Genomic DNA, 18,478 nt, shown 5'->3' with positions numbered 1-18,478 from the left:
GCCCCTGCCCAACCAGCATCTGTGTACCCAACAATCTGCTCGTGGCCTCGATCCTCGAATAGTAATCCTTTGCCTGGAGCTGACTTTATATACCGAATAATGCGAGCAACTGCATCCCAGTGACTATCACAGGGAGAATCCATAAACTGACTTACAACACTCGCCGGAAAAGAAATGTCAGGTCTAGTCACTGTGAGGTAATTCAATTTGCCAACCAACCTCCTATATCTCGTAGGGTCTCTAAGAGGCGCCCCCTGTTCAGGCAGAAGCTTAGCATTCGGATCCATAGGAGAGTCAATAGGTCTGCAACCCATCATTCCAGTCTCATCAAGAATGTCTAAGGCATACTTCCGCTGTGAAATAACAATACTTGAGCTAGACTGAGCGACTTCAATACCTAGAAAATACTTCAATCTGCCCAGATCCTTAGTTTGGAAGTGATGAAACAGATGATGCTTCAGATTAGTAATACCATCCTGATCATTGCTAGTAATAACTATATCATCAACATAAACCACTAGATAAATACACATATTAGGAGCAGAATGCTGATAAAACACAGAGTGATCAGCCTCACTACGAGTCATGTCGAACTCCTGAATAATTGTGCTGAACTTACCAAACCAAGCTCGAGGGGACTGTTTCAAACCATATAGTTACCTGCACAATCTGCACACACAACCATTAAACTCCCCCTGAGCAACAAAACCAGGTGGTTGCTCCGTATAAACTTCTTCCTCAAGATCACCGTGGAGAAAAGCATTCTTAATGTCTAACTGATAAAGAGGCCAATGACTTACAACATCCATGGACAAAAAGAGACGAACAGATGCTACTTTAGCCACGAGAAAGCCCAAAAATCTGAGTATATCCTTTTGCAACAAGACGAGCCTTAAGCCGATCAACCTGGCCATCCGGGCCGACTTTGACCGCATAAACCCAACGACAACTAACAGTAGACTTACCTGCAGAAGAGGAACAAGTTCCCAATTGCCACTCGCATGTAAAGCAGACATCTCGTCAATCATAGCCTGTCGCCATCCTGGATGAGATATTGCCTCACATGTAGACTTAGGGATAGAAACAGTGGACAAAGAAGATATAAAAGCATAATGAGGTGACGACAGACGATGATAACTTAAGCCGACATAGTGGGGATTAGGATTAAGTGTGGACCGTACACCTTAGCGGAGTTCAATTGGTTGACTAAGAGGAGACAAGTCCGCAGTAGGTGCAGAATCTGATGCAGGGCGTGAATCACATGGGCCTGATGCTGGATGTGGACGACGATGATAAGTCAAGAGTGATGGAGTTGCAGAAGGTTGAGCTGGATTATGCGGAGGAGCTGGAGCTATAGGTGGTGGAGCTACAACTGGAGTTGTAGATGGTAGAACTGGAGCTATAGGTGGTGGAGCTACAACTGGAGTTGTAAGTGGTGGAGCTAGAGATGTAGAGGAAGATGAATGGGAGATAGTGATTGAATCTCCAAATGATGAAACTGGTAGTACCTCAGAAATATCTAAGTGATGACCTGAACCTGTGAAGTATGATTGGATTTCAAAAAAGGTAACATTAGTGGACATAAGGTACCGCTGGAGGTCAGGAGAGTAGCATCGATACCCCTTTTGTGTTCTCGAGTAACCCAAATACGCACTTAAGAGCACGAGGAGCTAACTTATTTGTTCCTGGAGTAAGGTTATGGACAAAACAAGTGCTTCCAAAGATACGGGATGGAAAAGAGAACAAAGGCAAGTGAGGAAACATAACAGAGAATGGAACTTGGTCCTGGATAGCTGAAGATGGCATACGATTAATAAGATAGCAAGATGTAAGAACTGCATCCCCCCAGAAATGCAACGGAGCATGAGACTGTATGAGTAGGGTACGAGCATTTTAATAAGATGTCTATTCTTTCTTTCAGCTACCCCATTTTGTTGAGATGTGTACGGACAAGATGTTTGATGAATAATCCCATGAGATTTCATAAACTGCTGAAATGGGGAAGACAAATACTCTCGGGCATTATCACTGTGAAATGTGCGAATAGAAACCCCAAATTGATTTTGAATTTCAGCGTGGAAGGTCTGGAAAATAGAAAACAGCTCATATCGATTTTTTATCAAAAATATCCAAGTGCACCTGAAATAATTATCAATGAAACTGACAAAGTAGCGAAATCCCAAGGTGGAACTGACCCGACTAGGACCCCAAACATCTGAATGGACTAAAGTAAAAGGTGACTTTGCTCGATTATCAAGACGCCGAGGGAAATGGAAGTGAGCATGCTTATCGAGCTGACATGACTCACACTCTAGAGCTGACAAGTGAGATAAACCAGATACCATTTTCTGAAGTTTTGACAAACTGGAATGTCCCAACCGTTTATGTAATAAATCTGGTGACTTAGTAACAGGACAAGTTGTTGAAGGAAGACAAGATGTGAGTCCATGTGATTTAGCAAGGATAAGGTAATAAAGTCTGTTTGATTCACGCCCGGTACCAATGATCTGCCCCGTACTGTGTTCCTGTATAAAAACATGGTCATTAAGAAATAAAACAGCGCATTTAAGTGATTTGGCCAAGCGACTAACAGTTATGAGATTAAAAGGACTATTGGGAACATAAAGGACTGAATCTTAAGGTAAGGAAGGAAGTGGGCTTGCTTGACCTATTGCAGTTGCCATAGTTTGAGACCCATTGGCCATTGTGACTCTTGGAAGAGATTGAGAATACGAAATAGTAGTGAAAAGAGATTTGTTACCAGAAATATGATCTTATGCACCTAAATCAATGACCCAAAACACAGAGGATGAAGATTGGGAGAAACAAGTCACGCTATTACCTGATTGAACAACAGAAGCTATCTTAGAAAATGTCTGCTTACATGCTTTGTACTGAAGGAACTCAATATAATCTGCTATAGAAACCATCCGACTATTCAAAGTATCGGTTCCCATGTCGCTACAATTTGTAGTAGTAGGGTTAACTTGAAATAGTGGAAATAAGTAACTCCTGTGGAAAAACACTGCTCACAGCAGAAAACTATTTTATGCCGAAAACACTGTTCACACCAGACAACACTGTAGCTCGCCGGAAAATTGTAAAGTTGTCGGAATTTGTCATAACCAGGATGGATAGACTCGAAATTCCCTTGCGAGCAACCTGTCCTAAAGAAATGTTTTCAAAAAATGGACGGAAAGGTCACTGTTCACGCCGGAAAAATATAAAAGTGGTCGGAATTTAATTTGAATTAGATGGGTAGGCTTGGAATTGTGAGGAGAGAAGACTGTCCTGAAGAAGCTTCGCGAAAAAATGGCCGGAATGTGGCCGGAACCCTCTCCAGAAAAGTTGTTGTCGGCGCGTGGCAGCTTTTCTGCCGGATAAATTCTCAGGAGTTGGTCGTCGAAGGGTGATCTACCTCGTGGTGGTGTTGGTTTTAGCACAACACCTACAGAAAGTGACTTTTCACGTAGACAGGCCTTAGGTCACCGGAAAAATTGCACGATGACTAAGTTCTTTCTTCCCGGTTAACGCTGGAATGACGCACAACTATCTTTTTGCACTAATGCTCTGATATCATGTGAGAAAGCACGGGAGAAAATATATTATTGATATTAGATACTCAATATAATACAAGAGGTCATATTTATAGCTATAGTCTACATAGTACATATTACTCCCATTCCAATGTAGGACTACACATAACTAACAACTTCCATGGGAGTAATTAAAGGTTTGTAGTGCTCCATATGTGCTCTTCCAAGAATAGTCTTAATGTATTCAGCTTGGGACATAGAGATGCCATGGTGACCACGTGAAACCTGAACACTAAGAAAGAAACTGAGAGGACCAAGATTATGTATGGAAAAGACATCTCCAAGTTTGAGGATAATGGATTCTAAAGAGGAGGTACCACTGCCAGTGACTATGATATCATCAACGTATACTAAGAGGTAGGCGACAACACCATTTGAGTTGTAGACAAACAGGGAGGTGTCTGATCTAGAGGTGATGAAGCCTACGCTGTGCAAGAACTTATGGAGACGCATATACCATGCCTTGGGAGCCTATTTGAGCCCGTAAAGTGACTTCTTAAGCTGACAAACATGATGAGGAAAAAGAGGATGAATGAAACCTGAAGGCTGGCTCATGAACACATATTCTTGAAGCTCACCATGTAAAAATGCATTTTGCACATCAAATTGTTGGAGAGACCACCCATGTGAAGCTGCTAAAAATAGAAAAATGCAAATGGTAGTACGTTGAACAAGTGTATTGTTTTTGTGGAACGACGAGAATATTGTTTGAGTAGAGCTGGAGGTTCTGCTACGAAAGGTGAACCTGGAGATGTGCTTAATGGATTACTTGGCGAATTGCTAGGCTACTGAGATGAAGCATTGGGAGGTGAACTAGAACTGTTTTTCGGAGAAGGAGGACGATATGGACTAGGATTAGGGTCCAGAGGATGAACAGTTCGTAGAACGGGAGTGGGAGTAGGAGTAGGGCTAGGTTGTGAAGAAGAAGGAACAGGAGGGAAAGCTATTGGTCTTGAGAGCTGCAGTGTAGTAGATGTTGGCGAAAGAGCTACAAGGAGAGGAAGCCCATGGTGAAGTAAAATGACTTTGGTTTAGTGGAGGACCAAGAATTGAGGGCACATCGAAAGGAAAATTGATCTCGTCAAAGCGAACATGACGAGCAATATAGATTTTCCTAGTAGAACAATCAAGACAACAATACCCTAAGTGAGTTGGGCTATAACCAAGAAAGACGCAAGATTTGCTGCAATAATCAAACCTGTGCTTGTTGTAAGGACGTAAGTAAGGATAGCAGAGGCAGCCAAAGGCTTTAAGAAATCCATAGTCAGGTTTAGAATGGTGAAGCAACTCATGAGGTGAGATTCTTCGAGTAGTTGCTGATGGCAGACGATTGATAAGGAAACTGCAGATTCAAAAGCGTACTGCCAAAAAAGAGGCATAGAGCTTTGACTAAGGCCAGTTTCGATGATGTGTCGATGTTTTCTTTCAACTTTTCCTTGTTGTTCATGAATATGAGGACAAGAAATATTGTGAGCAATCCCAAGTTTGGCAACAACAGGATTAACTAATCTGAATTCCCCACCCCAGTCAGATTGTATTGCTTTAATGAATATATTAAATTGTCTTTCCACAAGAGTTCTAAACTGATTAAATGTGATTAATACATCAGTTTTACGATAGAGAGCGTATCCTCAGGTATAACTAGAATAATCATCTACAGACACCAAGAAGTATATGTGTTCTTGAGAGAAAAGAAAAGGTACAGGACCCCAAACATCAACATAAAGTAATTGAAGAATCAAAGTGCTTTTATTAATACTCAAAGGAAGAGATAATTTATGTGACTTGCCAAGTTGGCAAGCACAACAAATGTTATTCAAACTAGAACCACAACAAAGTAAATTGTAGGTCCTAAGAATCTGCCTAAGTACTCGTTGATGGGGGTGACCAATATGAAGATGCCAGCATGAAGGTGATGTGTTGATGGATAGAGAAGCTGTTGGAGAGGCTGGAACTGGCTGGGAGATGGAAGAAGAAAACTTGACTGGAAGTGTGTATAAATCACCATCACTCTGCCCTGTAAGAAGAGGTGTCCTGGATTGTAGATACTTGACAACAAAATGAAAGGGATGAAGTTCGAAGACATTATTGTGACGAGCAAAAGTTGAACTGAGAGTAAATGTTTGATAATTGAAGGAACATGGAAGGATATTCTTAAGATAGAGAGACCAAGAGGTGATCAGAGAGCGGAGTTACCAGTGCGATGGATAGTGGCACTGGTAATATTTGTGAGATCCAGAGTGATGTGGCAAGTGGCTAACCATTGCAAAGTTGAGGGTAAAGGAGCTTGGTGAGACAAATAAGCCATAGGGTTAATCAAGTGATTGTACCTCTGGAAGCAAGTTGATGCAAGATGGTTTAGAGAAATTCCTTGAGTATGAACAACCACCTCGACCCCCTCTTCCAAACGAAGATCTGCCTCGTCCCCTATTTGATTTGAAACCATTATTGCGATCAGATTTGTAGTTCGTTGACTGAGGTTAGCTGTGGGTATTGTTGAAGAGCAGGTGGTGTTGGGGTGGTTAAGGAAAGTGAGGAGAAAGAGGAATCATGTCTAGATTCATGGTTAAGCAAGAGGCTGTGAACTTCTGAGAATGTGATTGGTTCAGGTCGTGCTGAGAGAGCTGTAAATGTCCTTGAAATCAGATCTCAGTCCCTTAAAGATGTACACATTTTGATCGGCAAGACGAAGGGGCCTTCCAGCAGCTGCCAATTCGTTGGAGATGAGTTTGGCCTTGTGCTATTGAGTAACCGAAAGATCTTCTTGCTTCAAGTTTTAAAGTTGCATATGAAGATTGAGGATTCGTGCATTTGAAGGTTCGGGCTGCCTCAAGTGCATCACAAACTGCTTTGGAGGTATTTAAACCAATTTTCATGGGCAACATTTCTTCGAAAAGTGATGAAATCAACAGGCTAAGAATCAATTGGTCCTGTTGGATCCATTATGCATAGGTTGTATTTGGCATTTCTTTGCCTTCCACCATAGTGTGTGATGATGGGCAAGGATTAGTTTCATCAATATAGCCATGGAGATTTTGTCCTGGAAGAAAAGGTAATAGTTGTGTCTTCCAAGAAAGAAAAATTTCGTAGAAGTTAATTTTATTGAAATGAGTGATGAGCATGGTTAAGGGGAGCCTTGGCGCAGCTGGTAAAGTTGCTGCCATGTGACCAGGAGGTCACGGGTTCGAGCCGTGGAAACAGCCTCTTGCAGAAATGTAAGGTAAGGCTGCGTATAATAGACCCTAGTGGTCCGGCCCTTCCCGGACCCCGCGCATAGCAGGAGTTAAGTGCACCGGGCTGCCCTTCAAAGTGATGAGCATGGTTAAGCGGTGTGTAATATGGCCATTATTTTGTCAAATGGAGTCCATCTCACATAAGCATAAGCATCTTTGCAAAGTGTAAACTTTGTTGGCAATATTCTTTGGGACCCAAAAATATTGCATTGTGTGTTGGACATCATTTGCACAAGTTGTATCTCTTCTTTTACACCTAAGAGGTCAAGACTTTTTTGCCTATAAAAGGGAAGGTCATTAGGTCATTTTATACACACCAACAAGACTTGAGTCTTCATTTCTTGTTTCTTCCTTTCTTCCTTTATTAAGAGTGTTTTGTATGAGAGTTAGTGTTGGGAAGCACTTGTGTGAACCCTTTCTTTGGAGTGATCTTGTGAGGTTATTCCCTTAGGGTATTTGGGATTAATTAGAGTATTTACTCTAATTTTGTACTCTCTTTTGTACTCTTATTGTTATAGTAAATTGCCCCTCTCCGCTTGTGGACGTAGGTCACTTTGACCGAACTACGTTAAATTTGTGTCTTCTTTATCTACTTTAATTGTCGTTATCAACTTCAATTGTCTTTGTTATTGTCATTATACCGTTGTTTGGCTATATTCCGCACTACCCGGGTTCCCGATCCTAACAAATTGGTATCAGAGCCGGATCTAACCGGGTTAGTTTCAATAGCCAAAATGACTCTAACAAAGACCTATGTTGAGAAATTTGACCGAATAGCAAACTTCGGAATGTGGCAATTAAAGATGGAAGCTATCCTAATTCAGGATGGCTTAGACTTGGCGCTGCAAGGAAAGGAGAAGAAGCCGGATAAAATGACGGATGAGGAGTTTGCCATCATAGACAAAAAGACAAAAGCAGGTATTATTTTAAATCTCTCAAATGAGGTTTTACGTGAAGTTTCTGTAGAAACCACAGCTAAAGGCATGTGGGAAAAATTGAAAACCTTATATATGAAGAGGACGGTGGAAAATAGACTTTACCTGAAGCAGAAGCTTTATACAATTCGTATGGGTAAAGGTACCTCTATTCTCTCTCATCTTGACACATTTGATTCCATTCTTATGGATTTGAGTAATATAGATGCTGAAATTAAAAATAAGGATCAAGCTGTGTTACTGCTTTGTTCTCTACCCCCATCTTTTAAGCATATAAGAGATACTATGCTTTATGCAAAGGATAATATCTCTTATAAGGATATTAAATCTATCTTAAAATCAAAGGAACAGATAGATAGTGATATTACTGGGGAAGCTAGTGGAACTCAAGCGGAAGTTGGCTTGTTTGTTAGGGGCAACTCCGACTCCATATCCAGATACAATAATTTAGAATGTCGCTATTGTCATAAGAAAGGTCACATTATCTCCGAATACTATAAGCTGAAAAATAAAGAAAAGCATAAGGAAAGAAAAAATGAGCACAAAAATACTGACACCGCCGAAGCTAGAGTAGCAACTGATGAGATTGAGGGAACTATATTTTTAGCAACTGAAACTAGTTTCAGATTAGACAATGAGTGGATTTTAGATTCCGGTTGTTCATATCATATGTGTCCTAGAAGGGACTTGTTTTCTACATATGATTCAGTTGCAGGTGGAGTTGTCCAATTGGGTAACAATGTTACTTGTAACGTTATTGGCAAAGGTACAATTCGGGTCAGAATGCATGATGATGTGGTGAGAACTCTCACCGATGTTAGATATGTTCTTGAGTTGAAGAAAAATCTCATATCTTTGGGCACTTTAGAATCCCTTGAGTGCAAATTCACTGGTGAAGGTGGAGTTCTGAAAATTTTTCAAGGTGCTCGTGTGATCATGAAAGCACACAGATCTGGTTCGTTGTATACTTTATTGGGCTCCACTGTTATAGGCCCTACTACAGTTTCGGTATCAGACAACTTGTCTGATTTTGATGGCATTAAATTTTGACATATGCCCATTGGGGCTTTTGCGGAGAAGGTAGAGCAAATTTACTATATCATCTAAAATTAGGCCAAGGTGGAGATTTGTAATATTGCCATTATTTTGTCAAATGGAGTCCATCTCACATAAGTATAAGCATCTTTGCAAAGTGTAAACTTTGTTGGCAATATTCTTTGGGACCCAAAAATATTGCATTGTGTGTTGGACATCATTTGCACAAGTTGTATCTCTTCTTTTACACCTAAGAGGTCAAGACTTTTTTGCCTATAAAAGGGAAGGCCATTAGTTCATTTTATACACACCAACAAGACTTGAGTCTTCATTTCTTGTTTCTTCCTTTCTTCCTTTATTAAGAGTGTTTTGTATGAGAGTTAGTGTTGGGAAGCACTTGTGTGAACCCTTTCTTTGGAGTGATCTTGTGAGGTTATTCCCTTAGGGTATTTGGGATTAATTAGAGTATTTACTCTAATTTTGTACTCTCTTTTGACTTTTATTGTTATAGTAAATTGCCCTCTCCGCTTGTGGACGTAGGTCACTTTGACCGAACCACGTTAAATTTGTGTCTTCTTTATCTACTTTAATTGTCGTTGTTATCAACTTCCATTGTCCTTGTTATTGCCATTATACCGTTGTTTGGCTATATTCCGCACTACCCGGGTTCCCGTTCCTAACACGGTGCATGCGAGGAAGATGAAGAAGAAAGAGGGTTAACGAGTGTAGGTGATGGAGGAGAGGAGGAGGAAGATATCAACATGGCTTCTGATACCATATAAATTCACACACAACTTTGGGATTGAATTTCTCTTTAGCGTATTAATTTGGGACAGCACAGATGAGAATATACCATAGGATAGAGAGTGAGGAGATCTAATTACATAAGTGTGAGAATGAACGGGAGAAAAATCTATTTTTATTAACAATGATACAATGAGCCCTATATATAATACATATTCTACTCCTAATACATATAGGACTAGGACATATTCTACTCATACTATATATGGGACTAGAAGTTATCAGAATTTGATGTAATTTATATAGGTAGGCTCGGAATCATTGGACGAGTAAGTTGTCCTAAAGAAATTTTGTCAAAAAGTTGCCAGAATGGCTCATACGCGCCGGAAACGTTATTGTAGCTCACCGGAACCCTAGTTTTGGCGGCGCGTAGAGGCGAGCAAGTGACTTTATGCTGGAGCGATTGACTGGGGTTTTGTCGCCTGACTTTTCCGAACAAGATGGTAGTGTTGGTTTTCGCACAACACTTACCGATTAGGAGATAACACAAATCAATCTTGAGTCGTCAACCGGAAAGATGCACGGTGACTGACTTTTCTGTTCAGATGTGATTGGAATTTCTGGGGTTTGGTCGCACAAGGGTTTCGGATCTGATGGTGGTACTGGTATATGCACAGTACTACTGTAGCAGTGATGAACCCTGGGAACAAGACGAAGTTACCAGAAAATTGCACGGCGATGAGATCTTTCTTCCCGGATGTCACTGGAATGACGCACAATGATAATTTTCTCACTGAAGCTCCGATACCATGTGAGAATACACGGGAGAAAAATTTATTTTTATTAACAATGATACAATGACCCCTATATATAATATATATTCTACTCCTACTACATATGGGACTAGGACATATTCTACTCCTACTACATATGGAAATAGGACATATTATATTCCTATTATATATGGGACTAGGACTATTTACACATAATTATCTAACAATAATAACTTTAGAGTATAACTAGGTTTAGGTATCTGACTCTATCCTTTTTCCTGTGGAAGTTTACTAGGACTCAAACTTGATCTAATACTCAGAATATGTGCACTTAGCTATTTAAAGCCCACTGCTTAAGGGAATTATCAAGCTGAGTTCCCTCTCACTCTCTCTTATTTCTCACATATGTCCACCAAAACTTGGACATACAAGAAGAAATCACCTAGTGTCTTTTGCCTCTACTGGAATTTGAACCTGAAACTCATGATTCTCAACCCACTTCATTGAACACTAGTCCACACCCTTGGGTGCGGGAATTGGTTTTGTTCTGGTAAGTGTTTTTTTGACGTCGCTACTTATATGGTAGAGGTATGTTCTGGTCAACTGAGGGCCAACCTTGCCAAAGAGTACATTCAGATTTATGGCCTTGACTATAGTAACACGTCCTGTACTGCATCCACCCACCCAACTGTTTAACTTTTTGCGCCAATGTTTTAATGTACACTTTATAAACAGGATATCTGAAATGCCTTCTTGCATGAGGAATTAGCCATGGAGGTGTACATGAAGCAACCACTCTAGCTTGTTGCTCTAGGGAATTCAGGCTTAGTATGCTGTTGACGGTCACTTATATGGTCTAAAACACTTATAGGGAGTATGGCTTGGAATTTCTCTAATTCAGTTTGTGGTCCAATATCATGGGAAGTGTCCAAAGTGAAGCTGATCGTTCAATTTCCTTTCATTATAATGGTCATGGTTAATGTATTTACTAGTGGACTATGTTGATGACATTTTATTATAGAAGGCAATGACCAAATAGTTTCTTAACTCGAGCAACACTTGTTCAATCGCTGTCAGGCTCAGGATTTGAGAAAATTACAGGAGATTGAGGTAGCACAATCAAAGATAGGCATTGCTATCTCACAGAGCATGCTTTTGACAACTAGAGTAAACAAACGTGTCACATTGTAAACATGTTCACACCCTTAGGATCGGGATTTCAAACTCATTCCTAGACAGGAAGAGCCGCTGGAAGATCTTGACAAATATCGGAGCTATACTAAATTATCTATTTTGACACAATTAGATATCTTATTTGCACTGAGCATGGTCAGTCATTTTGGAACTCCATGATGTAGTCACTAAGAGACAGTAATATGCATTGTCATATATATCAAGGACATCCATACTCCCTTAATGCAATTTTGCTAACAGAATTCCTCATTCTACCTTTTGATATCAAAAGTCATTCTTCAAATTCAGATTTAATCTAAGTTCATGTGAATGGAGTATTATACCAGCTACTTGGAATTAGCCTTTTTTGCCAAGTACTTTTTGAAATATTATAAGCTCTAAGCCTCTAACCACCTTACAAGACTTCCCCCATCAATAAGCAAAATTTAATGTCCATGACAAACCAGAGAAACAATATTGCATGATCCACCCAATCAACCAAAGCAAGGATCATCTCATGCTGTGATAAAGTAAGATCCTTTAGCCAACTGGGATTTACCATTCAACCAGAACGAATGAAATCATAAGAGACATGGATACGAAACATGAGGCTATATACATATATACATACTTGGATCAGTTACTCTCTGACTTCCACGAACAGCATTGACAGCATCCTTCAAAGCCTTCTCCGTAAGCTGGAGATTCCTGAATAACTTTTTACCAAATCTAGTGTCTGACAAAAAAGATAACAACATATGCTCCACAGACACAAAGGAATCTCCCATTTCTTTCTTGTGCTTCTTCGCATTCTCTAGGAGAGAACTAAGATGTGACCCTAATATGGGGCCACTGGTATCACCTACTACCTGCAAGAAAAAATATCTGATTCTCTAGTCCAAGAACTCATCAGAATCCACAATCAGTCTCCATTTTTCATACCTTTGGCTGCTGAGATATAAATTGATCTGTTTCTTGCAGAACTGATGTGTTGTCCAACCCAGTCTTAGTGAATATTCTTCGAGCCAACCCATCCTTCTGCTCCAAAAGAGCTTTCATTAAGTGCTCAGTCTCAACTACTTGTTGCTTGCTAGTCCGTGCCGCCTCAACAGCACCAACAATACCCTCAAGAGCCATCTCAGTGTAGTCCATATTATTAATCTGTTAAATTTTCATACTAATTAACATAACAACAAATAATATGCCAAAACAATTTAAAATTATCCAAAATTAAAGATAAGTAATCATCAGGTCAAATCCAAGAGAATTGACAAATATCTACAATCATGGTACTCCTCATTTTAGAGAAGGCCAGGGAGACCAATGGACCTTTATAAATAGCTGTTTTTATCTGCACAAACCCCTTAGTATTGTTTGAGTACATCAAAACTTCTTGTTTAAGAAGATATAACACAGTTGAGGAAGGAGATGTCCTTTCAGTCACCCGTCCTTTCATTCACCCCATAAGTTCTTAGCATCAATAGTAAACACTAGAGTAGCTTTTATGGCAACACCAATAGCAGCCAAATGAAATGTGCAACCAAACAAAAAAAGAAGTAAACTGACAGCCTCAAGTGAAACAACTATCACAAAAGTCTAGTTTAGTGCATGTGTTTATACATAACTTTGATAAAGTGTACTCCACAAAGGGAAGCCCTCATGTAGGGTCCGAGAAAGGGTCGCACCCCAAGGGTGTGTGATGAAGGCAGCCTACCCTGCCCCAAGGATGATCCACGAAATTGTCAAAAAATAGTAGAATGAAACAGCCTGTCCAACAATTAGAAAATGACAACCTTTTTTTGGGGGGTAGCGGGGTAGGTATGAAATAGACTCTTAAATACATATATTTGGCTAAGCTATAAAAGGGTCCTTTAAGAGGATCATACTTGGCTTGTAAGCACATTTTGTCTTATCTACACGTTTGATAAACACCAAAAGTGCTCATATGAGAAGTGCTTGTAAGCCAAAATCAGTCATAAGTTATAGCTTATAAACATTTTTTGTTTGACCAAGCCTTTTACGATTTTATCCCTAAGATCTTTTGTAATCTCCAATAAATTCCTCTAACATAACTTTTAATTACCTCTATTTTTCGTCTTTTTATGTAATAAATTCTTTAAATTTATAGAATTTGTAAATAACTTTAAGGTCATTACAGTTATTTTAGCAAAAAAAGTGCTTATCAACAGTTTTTTTACCAAACATATTAATTGATTATTATCAGTTCTACTTCTCACTTAACACGTAACTGTCAATTTATAAAATCCACTTCAGCACCTAAAAGTGTTTTCCACCGTTTGACGCTTATCAGCTAAGCTAAGCAGGATCTATGTTTTCCACACATGAGCACTTTTAATCTTGTCAACTGTTTATCAAATTTTGGCTGTTAAATTTACCAAAACTATGAAAAAGAAAAGGATTTAACTAGAACCACTAGGAAAGACCCACTAAATCCCAAAAACTGCATCAGACACCAGAAATAGACCAAATATCACCAAATATGAAAAAGAAAAGGATTTAACTAAAACCACTATCAAATTCTTGTACTGGATGTGGTTCAAGAATCCAGGGATCTTTCTGAAAATGAGTTGGTGCAAAAGACTAGCCTAGTCATGGAATTGGAAGAGATTGCCAAAAATGAGGAGTTAATTTAGAGGCAGAAATCAAGAGTTCAATGGTTAAAAACAAGGGGATCGAAATACTAAATATTTTTAGAGGATTGCAAATGCCCACAGAAGATTCAACAACATTGACAAGCTCATCATTAATGAGATACAAGTGGATGATATGGAAGTTATAAAGGGGTAGATATTAGCCATATTTCAGCACTTATACACTGAATCTGAAGCATGGAGGCCAGAGTTCAATTCTCCAGATTGTCCTAGAATTAGTGAGGCAGGGGAGCAATGGCTACAGAGGGAGTTTGAAGAGCAAGAAATCATTGAGGGATTGAAGGCTTGTGCAGCGGTCAAAACTCCGGGTCCAGATGGCTACACCATGGGTTTTTTTATTCAATGTTGGGATGTGGTAAAAGAAGATTTGATGAATACTTTTCAAAACTTCCACTCAAAGGAATTGTTTGAGAAGAGCTTTAATGCTACTTATGTAGCATTAATTCCAAAGAAGACTGGGGCGATGGAGCTAAAAGATTATAGACCTATAAGTCTCATAAGTAGTGTGTATAAGATCATTTCAAAGGTGTTGACAGAGAGATTGAAGACAGCCATTCACAAACTGGTTGACACTCAACAAATGGCTTTTATCAAAGGTAGGGAGATCATGGATGCAGACCTAATAGCAAACGAATGTGTTGATTCCAGGGTTAAAAGTAAGATCCATGGGATCCTTGGCAAATTGGATATTGAGAAGGCATATGACCATATAAACTGGAACTATTTGCTGATAACTCTGAAGAATATGGGCTTTGCAAGCAAGTGGATCAAATGGATAGGTTTCTGCATCAGCACTGTTAAGTTTTCCATTCTAGTTAATGGTTCTCCAGAGGGTTTCTTTTCTTCAAAGAGAGGGCTAAGGCAAGGAAACCCTTTGTCTCCATTCCTTTTTATAATTGCAATGGAAGGTCTGAATAGTATGATTAAGAAGGCAAACCAGGAGAGGTGGATAAGGGGTTTCAAAGTAGTGAATAATGTCAGTAGCAATCTAGAGATTACTCATCTGCTTTATGCGGATGATTCTTTGATGTTTTGTGATGCTAATGAAGAGCAAGTTAGACATCTGAGGTTGATCTTATCTGTCTTTGAAGCTGTCTCAGGGTTACATGTCAACTGGAATAAGTCACAGGTGTACACAGTTAATGAGGTCACCAACATTCAAAGATTGGCAGGGGTGCTACGCTGTCAAGTGGGAAATCTCCCAACAACATATTTGGGGATGCCCTTGAGAGCAAAAAATAGATCTCAGGAGTTATGGAATGAGGTGCTGGAAAGGTGTGAAAAGAAACTTGCTATATGGAAAGGAAATTATCTTTCTTTGGGAGGGAGAATTAATTTAGTCAATAGTGTGCTAGATGCTCTTCCTACTTACATGATGTCTCTTTTCCCACTTCCTGTTAAAGTAGAGAAAAGGGTAGATGTTTTAAGGAGGAAATTCATATGGCAAGGGAATAAGGAAAAGAAGGCCTACAATTTGGTAAAATGGAGCACTTTGCTTAAAAGCAAGAGGGATGGAGGTTTGGGAATCAGAAATTTGAGACAACATAACAAGAGTTTACTTATGAAGTGGTTATGGAGATTTTCTCTGGAAGATCAAGCTTTATGGAGGAAGGTTATCTGTGAAAAATATGGGGCAGATGTAAGGTGGTGTATAGCAGGAGCTTCTGGATCCTATGGTGTAAGTGTATGAAAATCAATCAGAAATTTATGGCCAGGATTTATCAGCAATGTCAGTATCAAAGTGGGGAATGGCAATAAAACTTCTTTCTGGAATGATGATTGGATTGGTAATGGACCTTTTAAAGAGGCTTTTCCAAATTTGTTCACTATAGTGCAGCAACCCAAGCTACTGTGGCTGAGGTATAGAGTATGCAAGGATGGAATGTTACGTTCAGAAGGTTCCTCAATGACTGGGAGGTTACGAGAGTGATTGAATTCTACAAATTGTTGGATGGTTTTAATGGCATCACAGAAGAAGAGGATAGACTTAGGAAAGAAATTGCGGAAGAGTATATACTGTAAAGTCAGCATATGAAATTTTGAATAGCTCTGGCCACATGAACAACGAGACGTGGCACTGGAAGCACATCTGAAAGGTGAAAATCCCTTTTAAAGTGGCTTGCTTTTGTTGGCTTGTCGTCAAAGAGGTTGTTCTAACTCATGACTATTTAAAGAAGAGAGGAATGCTTATGTGTTCCAAATGTTTCTTGTGTGGAAAAGAGATTGAAACAAACAGTCACCTCTTTTTACATTGCAACGTAAATAGTAGGTTGTGGTATCTTTTCATGAGTATGAAAGGTGTGAAATTGGCAATACCTAGGACAACTGCAGAAATGTTAGCTTGCTGGAATAACCCAAATATTCTACTGAGGCAGAAGCATTGGTGGAGGTTGATCCCACCACGTATTTGGTGGACAATTTGGTTGGAGAGAAATTCAAGGTGCTTTGAAGATAGAGCTAACACTGAACAGAAGATCAAGACGAATTATATATTTTTGTTTCACTTTTGGTGTAAAGAAGCTCTGGTAGAGGATGTAGAGTCTATAGTGGATATTATTGGGTCTTTGTAACTATCACAAGTCTGGATTTGCGTTTTGCTTTTTTTCGGGGTTCTTGTAACTATCTTTAAACTATAGCATAATCTTTATGCTAAAGGTTTTTCTACTTATTTTATAAAACTTGTTACCTTCTCAAAAAAAAAAAAAAAAATAGATCAAATATATCATAAACTGCAAAAAATGCACCTCCAAATGTGACTTCGTATTCGTTAAATTAAACAATCAGAGTTTGTTAAAATAATTGACGACTACTAAAAATGCTCACTTTTTTGCAAACTTAAAGAACCAAAACTGCTCAGGAGTATAGTTAAGGGACTATTTTATTCTACCCCACATATAAGGGACCATTTTTTTTATTTTCTCGTCCAAAAATACAGAATTTAAGGCCTCCACTCTGCAAAGAAAGGCTGGAAATGGTGTTCCTTAACGTTGAGAAAATAGTTCTCTAACTGACAATATCTAAATAGAGATTACTTCACTTCGCAGCAAAAGCTAAATAAAAGAACCAAAAGCATTCATTCAAGTTTAATCTAAACGTCAATTAGAGTTAATTCTATTAGCACTTCCAATTGAACAGACAGAAGAATGCAATTAGGAAGAAGAAAGTCGTGCCTGTCCGGAGCTAGCAGCAGTAGTAGAGTAAGAGTGCACGAAATTTTTGGACAACGCGTTATAATTCGGCCAAACAAAAAATTCACTATTGGGAGGTGGACAGCTGCCGGCGCCAAGTAAAGTATTCTCAGAGAGACGAGAAACTGCAGGACGAAACCGAGAGAGTAGGCGGGAACGAGACGCCGCAAGGGCCGTGAGAGCAGAGCTAGAGCTTCTACGTGTTGCCATAGAGCTGATGATTGTGCAAATGAGACTCACTGTAACCTTAAGGAAGGGGCAAAATCAAACTGAAAGTGGAAGTGCGTGGAACAATCTAGAGTTATTTTCCTTGTGAAAAAAGCTCAAAATAGACTCGGCTCAAAATAATCCTATATCTTTTTTTTTTGGTTGAGCAGTCCATGTTCTTTGAGAAAGTGATATATTTTAAGAGCCTATTTGGATTAGCTTAAAAAGTGGCTTTTAAGTTAACTACTTAAAAGTACTTTATAAGTACCGGAGCTTATTTTATAAATAAGTAGTTACGTGTTTGGATAAAAGTGCTGAAACTAGAAAAAATCTGATAAAGTGTTTGGTAAACAAGTACTGGTAAGCACTTTTTCTTGTTAAAATGACTGAAATATCCTTAAAGTTATCGAGGATTAAGTAGCAATAGAGGTGGCCGGCGCCGGGGAAGGAAGCTATCCCAAAATCTTCTCTGATCTCCGTTCACTTCTATCATATCGCCGGACTTCACATTCTCGGATGGAAAATACAATAATTTCTCAGAGGTTAAGAGGTGAGCAAGAGAAAGGGCAATGGAAAATATATTTGATGAAAGAAAGGAAAGGAACACGTAAATATATTTTCAGTTCATAGCAGCACTAGGGAAGAAACAAAGGAAAGGAAAAAGATGGGAAAATAATAAATGAAAGTGTAAAGAAAGAAATGAAAAGAAAAGAGAGAAAAGCTATGGAAAATGACCAAGAAAAAAGCAGGGGTTGTTGTAACAAAGATGGAGAAAAGAAAAGGATAGTATGTTGTAGGGTTTTCTACTGAGGGGTAATTTCGGGATTAAGAAAAATTATAAGGGATAAGAATATAATATTTTTGGTCAAAGTAATATGGCTTTTACGCCAATTTCGAAAAGTTGGGTTTTTCAACTTATTGG

The 18,478-nt window shown here is 39.1% G+C and overlaps 1 protein-coding gene across 1 annotated transcript in view; it reads right to left on the bottom strand.

Annotated features, from left to right (window-relative positions):
• Nucleotides 1-17,699, bottom strand: part of LOC104086720 (chaperone protein ClpB4, mitochondrial-like) — a 41,105-nt gene extending 23,406 nt beyond the window's left edge. Inside the window, exons 1-3 of the mRNA XM_070196299.1 lie at nt 17,332-17,699; nt 12,432-12,650; nt 12,121-12,358 (exon numbers count right to left, since the gene is read on the bottom strand). Coding sequence (XP_070052400.1) covers nt 12,121-12,358; nt 12,432-12,650; nt 17,332-17,559 — 685 coding nt within the window. The 5' untranslated portion in view covers nt 17,560-17,699. The remainder of the gene's footprint in view (nt 1-12,120; nt 12,359-12,431; nt 12,651-17,331) is intronic.
• Between the last annotated feature and the right edge of the window lie 779 nt (nt 17,700-18,478).

The sequence above is a fragment of the Nicotiana tomentosiformis genome, chromosome 2 (genome assembly GCF_000390325.3).
Source record: "Nicotiana tomentosiformis chromosome 2, ASM39032v3, whole genome shotgun sequence".
Classification (NCBI taxonomy): Eukaryota; Viridiplantae; Streptophyta; class Magnoliopsida; order Solanales; family Solanaceae; genus Nicotiana; species Nicotiana tomentosiformis.
The sequence above is the reverse complement of the archived record's forward strand: the minus strand, read 5'-3'. Positions and strand labels throughout refer to the sequence as shown.